At 45.5% G+C, this 14,790-nt stretch overlaps 1 protein-coding gene across 2 annotated transcripts in view; it reads right to left on the bottom strand.

The window, feature by feature from the left end:
• Positions 1-14,790, bottom strand: part of ASAP2 (ArfGAP with SH3 domain, ankyrin repeat and PH domain 2) — a 179,906-nt gene that overhangs the window by 74,436 nt on the left and 90,680 nt on the right. For both annotated transcript variants that reach the window (XM_012785687.2, XM_012785690.2), the window contains exons 4-6: positions 6,332-6,406; positions 4,637-4,686; positions 1,400-1,529 (exon numbers count right to left, since the gene is read on the bottom strand). In XM_012785687.2, the coding sequence (XP_012641141.2) occupies positions 1,400-1,529; positions 4,637-4,686; positions 6,332-6,406 (255 nt within the window). The remainder of the gene's footprint in view (positions 1-1,399; positions 1,530-4,636; positions 4,687-6,331; positions 6,407-14,790) is intronic.

The raw sequence follows: 14,790 nt of genomic DNA, 5'->3' as shown, positions 1-14,790 counted from the left end.
CCCCTGGTTCTTGGGACTGATTCTCCTCTGCTGTTCATTTAAGACTTTGCTCTGGAAATGAAAACTCAAAGATATTTCTAAGATATATATTTATAAAGGCTTAGCTCCTGCTGCAATTAACAAACAAACTTTGAATTAGCTTTGTTGTTGACTGCTTTACAGGGAATCAAGAGCTGCTGAAACCAGTTTCAATGCCTGTCAAAAATACCACCGGTGCACTTTGTACATTTAAAACCTAAGTTGGCACTGCTGTGAGACAGAAACAAATGCCATCCTGCATGAGGAGCTTCACTGGCACAGCCAGGAGCAGTAAACCCTCAGGCAGAGGTGGGAGCTGTCTGCACACCACTTGTAAACACGCACCTACAAGCAAGACACAGAAATCAGAAAGTCTGCAGGCAAAAGCCTGATGGTGTCTGATCTCAGCGAATGCTCTGAGAGCAATTGCGCTGCTGTCCTCCCCTGCCCAAGGCCAGGGCTGAGGCTGCAGGATGGGGTGGAGCAGAAAGGAGCTCCCCAGGGCACCTGGGCCTCTGGGCTGGAGGAGCACCCCACCCTTAGCAGGAGGAGTCTGGGAGGAAGTGCTCCAGACAGGTGATGTGGCTTCCCAGAACGCATCACACACTGACACAGAGGACAACATGGACTGTCATCTCTCAAGCTGGATTATTTTACAGTTGAATTCTCACCCCCAACCTTAAGCTGGTCACTCTGACTCCATTGGTACAAGAGGAACCCAGACACCTTATTTAAATAACAGCAAGGAGGCCGGGCACGGTGGCTTGCACCTATAATCCCAACACTCTGTGAGGCTGAGGCAGGAGGATTGCTTGAGCTCAGGAGTTTGAGACCAGCCTGAGCAAGAAGAGAGGCCCTGTCTCTACTACAAATAGAAAGAAATTAGCCAAACATCTACAAATAGAAAAAACTAGCCAGGCATGCTGGTGCGTGCCTGTAGTCCCAGCTACTTGGGAGGCTGAGGCAGGAGGATCGCTTGAGCCCAGGAGTTTGAGGTTGCTGCGAGCTAAGCTGATGCCACGGCACTCTAGCCTGGGCAACAGGGTGAGACTGTGTCTTAAGAAAAAACCACAAGGAGTAAGTATGTTAGCTAAGTTCCAGGGAGGGGAAGTGAGTCTGAGAGACTATATGTATGAGGACAGAAAGAACATTCTTTAAATTGTTCTCTACTTTTAATAAAAGGCTGGTGTTAAAGTAACCTAATATCACCCTGGAGGAGACTAAGATGCCCCTAGTAAAAGAAAATGTCAGTGCAGGAACAAATGCAGTCCGATAATACATTTGGTGTTTTCTCTGAAGCGCTGACTCAAGTCAGAGACAGATGGTCTCGTGGACCTCGCCAGCCGCGGCTCCTGGCGCCTGCCGCTTCCCCGCGTCTCACCTCGCACATCTGCAGCTGGAAGAACCGCCTCTCCTTTTCCATCTCTTCGGCAATTTCAGCCCCACTTATTTCAGTACGAATCATCCCATGGAGCTTGGCATGTTCCTTTTTCTCCTTTTCTATTTTTGTTCTACATGTGAAAGAAGAAAGGATTCATCAAGATGCCTCTCGACCTGACACTCCGAACTGGACAGCCGAGGCCACCCCATACCCAGCCTGCTGAGACCAACGCTCAGCTCACATCTCAAGACGGGAGGGATATGAGCGTCATCACAAAAGGTCAAACTTGGCCTCCCCCCTGCTTATTCAACAAATACGTCCTAGGCACCTACTTTGACCCACCTCTGGGTCAGAGCAGGTGGAAAGTCTGCACACGCCTCAGAGGTTTCCGTCAGCAATAGCGCTGGGAGCTCACCTGCCCTCAAGCAGTCCCACGGGAACTTCCCTACCTCCCACTCCTCTCCCCACACCTTCTCCCCGTCTCTGTCTTCACCTCCTCCCTCTCCTCACCTAGTAAAGCCACGCCCGTTCTCCTGCCCTGATTTATGACAGCGCTCATCACTGGAGAAGAAAACAAACCACCTTTTCATGCTTTTAGCTTCATTCTCCTTCCCACGTTTATCTCACGCCTGAGCGACGTTACCCAAACGTCACGTGTGCAGTTCAGGGTATAACTAACCTGCCGGAGCACAGCCAGAGCGGAGCAACCAGGGTAAAAGGAGCCACAAAATCATATCTGCTAAGAGGGGCTTAAAATAACAGTGAATTTTTATTCCGAAGAAAGGAAGACTAACAAAATGGACAGAAAGCACTCAAAAAACCCACAAAGGACTGCCATGAAGACAAGGGAAGAGGCGCTTTCTGTAGGGCCTCAAGGTAGACACTAGAAGACACAACATGTTCTTTAAGAGTTGTTCAATGATGACGTGGGCTACAACCATTAAATGGGTTCCAGAGAGTTCCCCAACACTGAGAGCAGGGGCCTGGAGTGTCCAAAAACAGGCAAGAAGTATAATTTCTCTGTTTCTTTAGCCTGGAGCACACAGTAGCTACGTAACAATCTGGAGGACTAAGAATGCAAACAGAAGCCCCCTTGGAAGGGATGCTGTTGAACATGTTCATGCATCCAGGAAGGAGTGTGACTGGAGAGCCCACGATGTCCCCAGGGTTAGAACTGCACAGCTCCAAGGCTCCCCAACATCACCACAAAGGCAGAAGGACACAGTGTAGATGTTGGTCATTTCTCTTAATCATCAGGTATGGGACTACTGCCCAGGAATTTTAAAGACCTCTAAACCTAGTTGTCACATATCACAAGGCCTCTCGGGACAAATGAATCTCTTCTTTACACTAACAGGTAAAGAATTACTCTCCTTATTTATCCTAGAATTACTTCAAGTTTTAAAGGGTGCTGCTCCCTCCTCCTAAACTCTGGGATTTCATGAGTAATTCTGCCGCCAATCTATCTACGTGTGTCTCGATGTTACAGAATTTGACGTTCTCCTTCTTTCAAACCTTTTCCTTTCAGAACCAGAGGACTGTCAGGCAAAGTTCTTCAGAAACCCCCTTCTGCCCTTGCTCCAGTCATGCACAGAAGCATTTCCTGTGTCTCGGGGCAGGCAGGGGGTGCAGATGAATGGACATCAGGAAACCCGTTTCCTGGCCTGGCTCAATCACTCTCTTACTGTTTGACCAGCAGCAAACCACTGAGTCTTGGTTTCCTGTTGTAAAGGAGGAATATGCTGATCCTTCCCATATATTTCACTGAACTGGCAACTAGTACACAGATGCCAGCAGGCCTGGGACAAGAGGCTGGAGCCTCTCCAGGCTGCACAGGTCTCCAAGGCACTCGAGCCCGACACTCCACCTGTGCTTCCCCGTGAAATTCCAAAACTTGGGGTTCAAGCAACTTCAGGTATGAAATTTAAGATTCCCAAGGATTTGAGTCTAAGTATCAAAAGTTTGGTGTTCACTGGTTTCAGCTCTGTGATCCTTCACTACTGAAAAGATACCCAAGGCTGGTTTAAAAAACAAACAAGAAACCCACTTAAATACTGATAGTTATAACCGAAATGATTTTCTTCTTAAACTCTTACTTTACCAGATAGTTACATATGAAAGTTTGTTTCCACTCAGAAAACTCCATATTGCTTAAGGCACAGCAATTATAAAGTAAATACAAGGCATTAAAAAAATTTTTTTTTCTATTTCTCCAGTATTTAAAAAAATTGAGACCATTATTCCCAACAATTGCTAGCTCAGTTCTGTCCAGCTTGACTCTTTCCACTCTAGGAATAAGAAACTGATTGGAAATGTCACAATAACTGCCTGAAGTCAACCAGTGGCAGTCCTCTCTTTAGGAGAAATTGGGGTATGCATCTAAGAATCAATTAATCCATTCCTCAGAGTCTTTACTGGTGGATAAAACAAGCATATAAAGCTGAAGGAGATGGCTGCTGAACAAATTCTCCTCCTACAAAACTGAGAGGACCAGTATCTCAGAAAAACAGACACAAAGCTAAGAGCATACAGTTTTCACAAAACACCAGGAAGATCAAGTCTGAAAACTGCATCACTGTCATAAACGGTAATATGATGGAGAAAGTGTTTAAAAACAAAAATGAGCTCGGCGTGGTGCTCACAGCTGTAATTCCAGCCAAGGTAGGAAGATCACTTGAGGCCAGGAGTTCAACATCAGCCTGGGCAACCCCATCTTTACAAAAAATAAAAAAATTAGCCAGGCATGGTGATATGAACCTACAGTCCCAGCTGAGGTAGGAGGATCACTTGAGCCCAAGAGTTCCAGGCTGTAGTGAGCTATGATTGTGCCACTGTACCCTGCCTGGACAACAGTGTGAGACCTTGTCTCAAAAAATAAATCAATAAAAATTATTAAAAAAAAAAAAAGAAAGAAAGAAAGAAACACTTCCACTTCCTGAGAGAAATTGGCCTTAACTTCCCTCAATGAACCTTCCTGAAAATAACATTCTATAACACTCATGACATTATAGAAAGAGCACAAGGGAAAGAAAACTTGTTCAAAGCAGCAAGGATCACTGAATGCAGACACCAAGTATGGAAGCATCTGTTATCATAACAAACCACAGCAACTTGGTTTTAGGTAAATTCTTTCCTGGATTAATATTTATTTAGACAATCCCTTTAGGCAATAAAAACTTGATTTAAAATTGAAATCTCAAGTTACCTATGCATATTTTTAAAAATGAGAACACTCACATTTTTGTTTCATAGTCCTTCCAAGCTTTATCAAATGGCTTTTTCAGATCCTGTAAAAAGAGTAATAAATTAAGCAGGACTAATTATTAACTTCTGTGCAAGATAAACTTATCCCTAGACTAGTCCTGAAAGGAGCATAAATTTCTGCAATAAATGATGTGCGTAAGCTCATGAAAAATAAAGAACCTAGAGTACACACTTTTAAGTAGTGTGTGGGGGGGCAATTTCTTTTTCTCCCTTCTTTTTAAAATACTTATTTAGAATATAACATATGCTCACAGAAGTACAGAAACTTATGCAATGTGCCATGACCCTTGTACAACACTCCTGGCCTACCCCATGTCACTTGTACCTTACTCTCTGCCCTAGGTTTATTCTGAAATTAAATCCTAAAAGATAACATTTAATCTGCAATTATTTCAATATCTCTCTCTAAAAGAAAGGGACTCTTTTACTAATATGTGAATCTCAACATATGCTTTGAGCCCAATAAGAACATAAAAGGTCACCCACATTCTCCTGGGGACTCCGACTAGCACTCAGAGAGATCTTGAACTCAGGACTTCACACTCTCTGAGAAAGCCTGGCTCAAAAAATCCTGAGCCATTAGAAATTTTCTCAAATGGTTCCCCCTATTTACCTTCCCTTCAACAGGGTTCTTTTGGAAGACAGAAACCTCTTCTTTTATTTTGTTTACTTTTTATTTCTTGGCTCTTCAACAGTCTTACAGTAAAGCCTAAGGGCCACAGCCTGGCATACAAGGTCCTCCATGGACGGGCCCCTGACGTGCCTCGTGGATTCCTGCTTCCGTGTACGTGCCTGTGTCTGTTCTCTGCCTGGATGCCCCTGCCTCCCATTTCTTGGGATAACTCAGCTGCTTGTTCACTGGGCCCCCAAAGGGACAGTAGGGTATGTCCCTCGGTGTCCTAATGGCTCTCTCAGCACACTCTGTGAAGGAGACACTGAGAGGCCTCTGCAGAGGTCCCCGACACGGGCCAGACTGGGCTTCCAGTTGAGCCAGATGTGACCCAACCATCACGTGCAGATCTAATCAAAGAACTCAAGTCTCCCAAGAACGCAGCCACAATCATCTCCCTTTCACAGCGTGCATCTGTCAGGCCCAAGATGTGCAAAAGCAAAGCATCTCACACCCAAACACCCTCCCGCCCTGACTGCTGCTCACTCGCATCCTCCTGAAACAGTTCGCAGCCTCATGTTTATAAGTGGCAAGGCACGTCCCACACAGCCAGCACTCTGGAGGACAGAAAAATGAAGTTGGCTCTCGCCTTACGAATGTGATTTTTCCCATCAGGAAACTGCATCCTTGCTAGGATCCCTTCCTGGTGGTAAATCCACAGCACACCAACTAGAAAAACAGAATTTCTCTCGCAGGTTTCCCTGCTCAACTGAGAGAGACCAAAACTGCTTATAGTTTCCAACATAGTAGTTTCTCTCCCTTCCCACTCTCCTCCCCTCATGGAGTCTGCTGTGCCCACAGGACAGCCAGAAAGGCCAGGGGTCACCACTATTCTGCAGAAAGGTGGTCCCAAGACAGCAAATCAAAGCAGTGGAGATAACAAAAAGCCCTGCCGTCCAGGTAAGAATGTGCTAGCATGGCCGCTGCCCCAACAGGCCAGGTCACGGTGGCTCCACACGATGTAAAACCTGCCCCGATGTCATGGTTTCGAGCCATACCCCTTTCACTCCTTTCAGGTCCCCCTTCAGCAAACTGTCCAAAGGGAAGGAGATTATGTTGTTCATATTTTGAATCTAAAAAACAAAAACAAAGAGAATATTCTTATTCAACTTCTTATTCAAGGAAGGACAACAAGGATGTTAGAGACAACATCAGGTACTATTAATAATTAACCTCCACTTAAAACCTGGCTGGTGCAGGTATGACTATCGTATTTGGCCTTAAATTCTTCGTAATGATTTGATCTTACAAATGAATATACAACTAATGAAAAGGCTAGGTCTGTATATTTTCACAATAATAATCTTTTTTTTTGTACAATAATAATCTTATATTGTTAAGCTATAAAGTTTGTGAGAAGACAGTCATTACAATGAAGAAAAATATTTCCAAATAATCAACGACAGAACCACTTTCAGGAGCTTGGGATAAAAGGAAACATCCACTCCCAGCTCTCACTCACTGCCCAGCCCATCCACGCTGGTCTGTGCTCCGGACCCCAGTCTCTGCGGCAAGCTCCTAACACAGGGACGGGGGGAGTTGTCTGTCTGCTGTGAAGCAAGATGAGCCAACACTGAGTGCTAATGAGGAAAGAAACGAGTGTGAGTGTGTCATGGAGGAGGGAGGGTGTGTGAGTAAGCGTGTGTACGTGAGGAAGGTGTTCGCTTATGTGTGGATGTGAGGGTGTATGTGTGAGAATGACGGCGTGTGTGTGAGAGGGTCAGGGTACATGTATGTGAGGGTGTGTGTATGAGTGAGGGTGTGCATGTTAGAGGGTGAGGGTGCATGGGTGGGTGTGCGCATGTAGGAGAGAAGGTGTGCGTGTGAGCGGGTAAGGGTACATGGGTGAGGGTGTGCGTGTGTGAGAAGGTGCGCTTGCGTGTGAGGGGGTGTTGCTGGGGAAAGCAGATAAACGGGAAGAGGAAGGCAAGAGCCCAGGTGCCCCTTGTTCTCCCTGAAGCAAGAGACTGGTGACTTTGACTGCCACGGTGATCGCTCAGGCAGAGTGGACGCCTCCTGGCAAACAGGCCCACTCAGGGCCAGCAAGGCTGCACGGGCAAGTCCAACGTGAGTCAAGATGCAAAGCTTCAGGCAGGAAGGGCCTTCACAGACTCAGCTACTAAACTGGACAAGATTCCCCTCTGCACGCGCAAAATGAGCTCAAGACCTACTTTCAAACCTCCCTGGGCTCAGATCACTCCCTCAAATCGACGCAACTGCCAGTTCCCACGGCTGCGGCCCTGTGTCTTCCATGCCACCCTGGGCTGCCTGCACCTAGATTACAGGCCTACAGAAGCAGACAGACAAGAGGAAGGGCTCTGGGACCTTGCACGTTCATTCTTATAATTGAGCAAAAAAATAATTTATTTTTAGTATAATTACTTTAAATACCTTAAATAAGAATATAAAATATAGGCACCATTTTAAAGGCAATATGGGATCTGATTTCCATATGCTATTTAGCATACTAAATTTTTAAATGGAGACATTCCCGTGAGAAATATTGATAAGGTATGTAATAATCGCTGCATCGACCAGTTATGCCAAGTACATGACTGATTCACGACTGTCATTTGAGAAAGGACTGCTTTGGGGGTAACTTCCCTCTAGGATTAAACAACTCAACACTTCTCCTGTACCTGGCATTCCTCCAAGGTACGGTGTGATCAGCTAAGACTTGCTAGGATTAGTCTTAGGACTTGAACTCTGAAATATTGAAAAACTCAGTTTAAGGCGAGGTCTTACAGACTGGGAGGACCAGTGGCCGATGAATAATTTACAAGAACAAGCACACCTGGGTTCCCACTGTTACCCACGGTAGGAAGAAATGGGAGTGAGGAGTGCAGATGTCGCCACAGTCCCTACCACTCAGTGCACATTTCCCTTCTCCAGTGCTGAGCCAGCTCTGCCATGCCAGCCCTGCTTCCTGCAGCTCTTCATTCCTCTAAATCCTCCCTCCCGCGACACCTCAGAGTCGTCTCGGACTCCGTGACCTGGACGTCCTGCACCTACTCGACCAGCTGCTGAAAGTCAACTCTATTATGGCCTGTCCTCCCACCAACGTCCCTCCGTGCCATTCTCGTGTCCACTGCCTCCCTGGACCTTGTGCTCCTTCTCTGGACTAAGGCAACAGCTTCCCCTGCTTCCTGCCACCATGGGCCTGTCCCAATCCCTCCTTCACAGTCCTGCCAGTTTTATCTGGGGTCGTGTCTCTAACAAAGACTACACTTCCTATTCCTGCATTTAGACCCCCCAACAAGCCATCCTCATTTGCCACTCTCCATTTTCATATTCGGCCAACTTTGTTGTTCTCTGCTTCCCTGACTGTATGCTTGTGCTCAATTTCTTCCATCCAACTGAAACATCACCCCTTGTCCCTACTGTTCACAGCCTTCTCTCCAGCGGGAGTTACTCAAAGCCCACCTTCTCCATTAAGCAACCCCAACCTCCACAGAAGAAAGAGGCCCCTCTCTCTCCAAACTCCTCCAGTATTTTCCTTTTTCCATATTTCTTGAGAGCTTGTTTTTGGAGGTTCTAGCAGGGGAGTGCAGCTACTCGTATACGCTTGACCAAACAACGGTCCTCCTCTGCTGGGGAAGGTCATCCTCTTCTACCAAGCACGCAGCTTTGGGAGGGATGCACAGGGAACAGTGAGGGAGGAAGGGGACACGCGTGTAGCTGGCCAGATCAGCTGAATCAACCCTGGCGAACAATGGGTTGGCAGATGTCACGGCCAGATCGCCCTCACATCCCCTTTTTCTACATATCTTAAGGCACTTGGTAGCCTCTCTCCTGTAATCATCTTACCAATCTCACACCGTAAGTTCTAAAGGGCAGCATCCCCTTGAATTACATTTTATGTTCCCCATAACTCTTCGCACAGAGGTTGGCTGAGAGTAGATGAATAACACTGGTGGGATAAACCAATATCCCTGAATACCTCTCTGAGCATATAATACTTAAGGGACAGAATCTACAGGGGCTTCAGGAACAACCTTAGTTCTGTGAACACCTTTAAACCAGACATTACGTAGCAAATACATAAGTGAATTCATTCATTCAGGTGTATTTATTGAGTACCTATTTTGCAGACAGCAACAGATGGCTACAAAGATGAATGAAATGCCTGCCCTTACAGAGGAAGAAGTAATATATACGCATTAAGAATAAAAACTCTTGGCCCCGGCGTGGTGGCTCACACCTGTAATCCTAGCTCTCTGGGAAGCTGAGGCAGGCGGATTGTTCAAGGTCAGGAGTTCGAAACCAGCCTGAGCAAGAGTGAGACCCCATCTCTAATAAAAATAGAAAGAAATTGATTGGCTAACTAAAAATATATAGAAAAAATTAGCCGGGCATGGTGGCACATGCCTGTAGTTCCAGCTTCTCAGGAGGCTGAGGCAGGAGGATTGCTTGAGCCTAGGAGTTTGAGGTTGCCGTGAACTAGGCTGATGCCACAGCACTCTAGCCGGGGCAACAGAGTGAGACTCTGTCTCAAAAAAAAGAATAAAAATTCTTAAGACACACCACAGTAGAGTATTTCACACTGTACAGACATCAGTGGCTCCTCGTTAATGAAGGGTGATGAAATAGTGACTTTGGTTTTAAGCAGTCAATCTGAGCCTAGGAAGAAGGGTAACTGTACCAGTTACCAACCTTTGAGACGCTGCCTATTCATCTAGATGATCACATAAAGCCACGTTCAGAGTCACCAGCACAGGTCGATTCAGTCCTGAACACTACCTGGCTGGGGGCCAATGCTGTGCCATCTGGGACAAGGCACATGCAAGAAAGAGGTTGGCAAAAACAGCAGAGAGGGAGGAGCAGAGCTGCTAGGGTGGCAGGCTGAGCCAAAGACACCAGAACCATCCAGTTATAGGTGAGATGGGAGGAAAAAGAGTTAGGTGCTCACAAGTTAAGAATCCTATTTCTAGGAAGAATCCTAGTAGGTTTTTCATGAAGGAGGTGTGTAAGTATGAATCTACGCAGCATTAGTGAGTGGAAAAAACAAGATCACTGCAGCAGGGAAGAACATCATCACAATTTGGTTTCTGTGTCTGTTCTGAGATTATCTGTTATTTAATTCAAATAAGAATTTAGAAGGCTGGGCGTGGTGGCTCACACCTGTAATCCTAGCACTCTGGGAGGCCAAGGTGGGAGGATCGTTTGCACTCAGGAGTTTGAGACCAGCCTGAGCAAGAGGGAGACCCAATCTCTACTAAAAATTGAAAGAAGTTAATTGTATAGCTAAAAATATATAGAAAAAATTAGCCAGGCATGGTGGTGCATGCCTGTAGTCCCAGCTACTTGGGATGCTGAGGCAGGAGGATTGCTTGAACCCAGGAGTTTGAGGTTGCTGTGAGCTGAGCTGACGCCATGGCTCTCTAGCCCAAGCAACAAAGTGAGATTGTCTCAAAAAATAAAGAAATAAAATAGAAATTTAAAAAAATAGAAAGAAATTAATTAGCTGGACAACTAAAAAATACATATATATATATATGTATATATATATATATATAAATTAGCCGGGCATGGTGGCACATGCCTATAGTCCCAGTTACTCAGGAGGCTGAGGCAGAAGGATTGCTTGAGCCCAGGAGTTTGAGGTTGCTGTGAGCTAGGCTGATGCCACGCAACTCTAACCCAGGCAACAGAGTGAGACTCTGTCTCAAAAAAAAAAAAGAACTTAGGTACTGATAACAGATATTAGAGTGAGAAGAGGTAAGCTTTGATACCTACAGCAAAATATTCAAGTAGGGAAGAGTGAACAATCTATGGATACCCAATCACACTTGGCCAGCTCACTTTCATTCTTCATTCGTTTCAGCAGTGAGTGTGACCTTGCCTACTGGACGCCGGGGACAGGACCCACAGTCTAGTTGGTGGACGGAACATTCAACAGATAATCACAACTGTGAGGGATGCTACAAATGAGGTACACGTAGCCCTCAGGTCACGACAGGAGAGGAAGATAGGAGGTACAGAGGAGTTAGGAGACCAAGACAGAGCAGAGAGGACCGTGATCCTCAGAGAGCCTCTCCACTTGGGTTCAATAAGGGAGATAAACTCCGTATTTATGTCAACTACCAAGTGAAAATTCTGAGAGCCAGGAGGAAAACACTATGGAACTACAGGTAAGAGAAAATGACCTTTTGCCTAGACAGGAGGGAAATCGTGTTGGGCAGGAGGTGTGAAAATGATCTTCAAAAGACAGAGGGCGTCTGCCTTGCAAAATGGGGGTGGGGTGGCCTGGGCAAAGGAACAGCGTGGAGGGTGGGCTGCAGTGCTGATGCGGGAAGCAGCAGCTAGAAAGAGGGGCTTGAGAACCCAGCCAACCGAGGGGGCTCTGGTTTCATTGTCAGTTTCTCTCTTTGGGGTTATTCAAATTATCCAAAATAGAAAACTATTACTTTTCTAATCAGAAAATAAATTATTACAATAGAGAAAGAAAAGTAGATCAGTGGTTGCCTGGAGCTGGGGGGACTGGGATTAACTATAAGAGCATACAAGGGATCTTAGCAGGGGAGAAAATGTCCTAAAACTGCTTTAAGGTGATGGTCAAACCACTTAGTAAAGTTACTAGAAACCACCTACATATGGTGATTTTTACCATATGTAAAATATGCTTCAATAAAGCTGGGGTTTTCTTAAAACAAATTCTTAAACAAACATAAATAGAGTATCAGTCATGGCCTTACTAATACAGCTCCCATACTCCTGGACATAACCCATCTGCCCTCGACACAACCCACACAGCACACAGGACTCATGACTCAGGGAGAACTTCCAGGAAACGGCTGCTGTGGTCTCTGCTAGGCCAGGTGTGCCCTGGGCACGAAGGCTGGGCAGGCTCCGCGTGTGCCCCTGACTATGTGTGTCCAGGCAGCCTCAGGCCTACAGCTGAACCAACCGCGGCCGAGAGAGATGAAAACCACAGCCAAAAGATTATTGCACATCCCTTGTGCTCAGGCAGCTCCAGCCTCAATTTATGAGTAATGAAATTTTTATGATCTATGGGAAGAATTAAATTATCCCTGGGTAACCTAACCAGAATCTTTTCTTTAGTGCCAAGCAAGCACTGGGCTTTCTTTTATACTCTAACTTACTTTTAACAAATACATTATGTAAAATGGCTTTCTGAAACAACAAGTACAACCTGAATACAAATTATTAATCTTAAATCACTACTATTAACTATGGACCAACAAATAGGCAATGTTTTAAAATAACAGTGCTCCCTTTTTCCTGTCTCTCCTGTCTTCGCTCTTCCTGAGTTCACCTGGACATGTCTGACAGGATGAGTAAGTAGTCAAAGGTCTGTAATCTCACAAGTAGAAATAAAATGATTCAGTCAGTGGGGCAGGCAGCAGACAAGCCTATTAGATACCAAGAACAAAATCATTATGCTAAGGCCACAGCTGATTAGCAAACAAAGACAAGAAGATGGAGGGGGGGAAACAGAGCCAGCCACACAGCCATCTCTTCGTGTTGTCCTTCCTGGTCATTGTGTTTGTTTTGGTCTTAAAATTCCTTGCCACTAGCTCTGTCACTTCCACTCATGGGTCACCACCTTGCCTGCTCTCTGGTCACTGGTCACCAGCCGCTGCTGATCTGGCCCCAGCCCCACCCCAGGGAGCTGTAGCTGCCTTCTCTTTTACTCAGGCAGTGAGTAATTCTGCTTTGCCAAATGATTGTGCCCAAAAGGATCCAACCAGAGGCCTGACCTTGGACAGGATTCTCCTGTCATAGGTACTTTTGAGAAGCACCCAGCGGTCACTGGGCAGAATCCTCACAGCTGCAGCCTCATGGATCTAGAATATAACAGGTATTTCCAGGGTCTCCTACAAAACCCTTAATATCATCCAACTCTCTTTCAGGATAATCAGCTTTTCCTTAAAAGGAGCATTTTGTTACTATATAAAACCTGGCCAATAAGTCTTACCTGAGAGTCACAAGTGACATATAATTTATTTGAAAACGCCCAATTTATCAGAAACTTAAGAGGTAGAAAAGGCACCATTTTGAAATCCGCTGAGTTTTTCCTTTCAACTTGAGCAAATGCTGGTCAATCATAGAGTTAAACAGGAAAATCCAAAGCTTCAAAGAAAGGCAAACCACCTTCTACACAGGCCAGGAAATATCTCCTTGCCAAAGGGTGAGAAGTTGCAAAAAGACCTCAGGCAATGCCTCACTGTTGCAGTCAGGGGCATCCTCAGCAGGTTTCAGCGTTAGTAAGAATGCGTGCACAAAACAGCCTTCAAGTGGCTGAAAGCTTCCAGCCACCTCTGGAAGTGGGAGCCCAAGACCCAGGACATGTGCATGAAGTAGGATGTAAGGTTTGAACCTGTGCTGGCCCGTAAGACAGACACTAGATACATGTGCCTCTTCACATTTAAACTGATTAAACTTAAAGCTAAAAGCTGAGTTCCTGGCTGGACATGGTGGCTCATGCCTATATTTCTAGCACTCTGGGAGGCCGAGGCGGGTGGACCGCTCAAGGTCAGGAGTTCGAGACCAGCCTGAACAAGAGCAAGACCCCATCTCTACTATAAATAGAAAGAAATTAATTGGCTAAATATATATATATAAATAAATTAGCCAGGCATGGTAGTGCATGCCTGTAGTCAGAGCTACTCAGGAAGCCAAGGCAGTAAGACTGCTTGAGCCCAGGAGTTTGAGGTTCTGTGAGCTAAGCTGACGCCATGGCTCTCCAGCCTGGGCAACAAAGTGAGACTCTGTCTCAAAAAAAAAAAAAAAAGCCTGAGTTCCTCAGTTGCACTAGTCACATTTCAAGTGTTCAACTGCCACATGTGGCTAGTGACAACTTAACATTAGATAAAGGAGATATAAACCACTTCCATGTATGCAAAGAATTCTATTGATCAGCAATGCTCTTGATGAATGGCTTTAGAAAGGTTTTAAGCAGCTTTAATGAGATGGAACTGACATACAATAAACTGCACACATTAAAAGTTATGATTTTATACATTACAACATATGGATACACCCATGTACTATCATCAAAATCCAGATAGTGAATGTTTCCCATCACCCCAGATGATTCCCTGTGCCCCTTCCCTTCTGCAAACCCAGCTCCTCACACCCCGACCTCCTGTCCCCAGCAACCACTGATCTGCTTCTGTCACCACAGAATACTTTGCAACACTTTTTAGAATTTTATATGCAGTATATGGAATCACGTGTTATATACACGTGTTATATACTCTTTTCATCAGGCTTCTTTCATAATTATTTTGAGACTGAGCATAATTACTTTGAGATTCTTTTGTGTTGTATCAATAGTTCATTCCCTTTTAATTTTTTAGAGACAGAGTCTTGCTCTGTCGCCCAGGCTGGGGTACAGTAGCCCAATCACAGCCCACTGTAACCTGAAACTCCCGGGCTCAAGCACCCTCCTGCCTCAGCCTCCTGAGTAGCTGTGGCTTACAGGTGCACACCA

The sequence above is a fragment of the Microcebus murinus genome, chromosome 3 (genome assembly GCF_040939455.1).
Source record: "Microcebus murinus isolate Inina chromosome 3, M.murinus_Inina_mat1.0, whole genome shotgun sequence".
Classification (NCBI taxonomy): domain Eukaryota; kingdom Metazoa; phylum Chordata; class Mammalia; order Primates; family Cheirogaleidae; genus Microcebus; species Microcebus murinus.
Note: the sequence above shows the minus strand (reverse complement) of the source record. Positions and strands in the feature narration are given on the sequence as shown.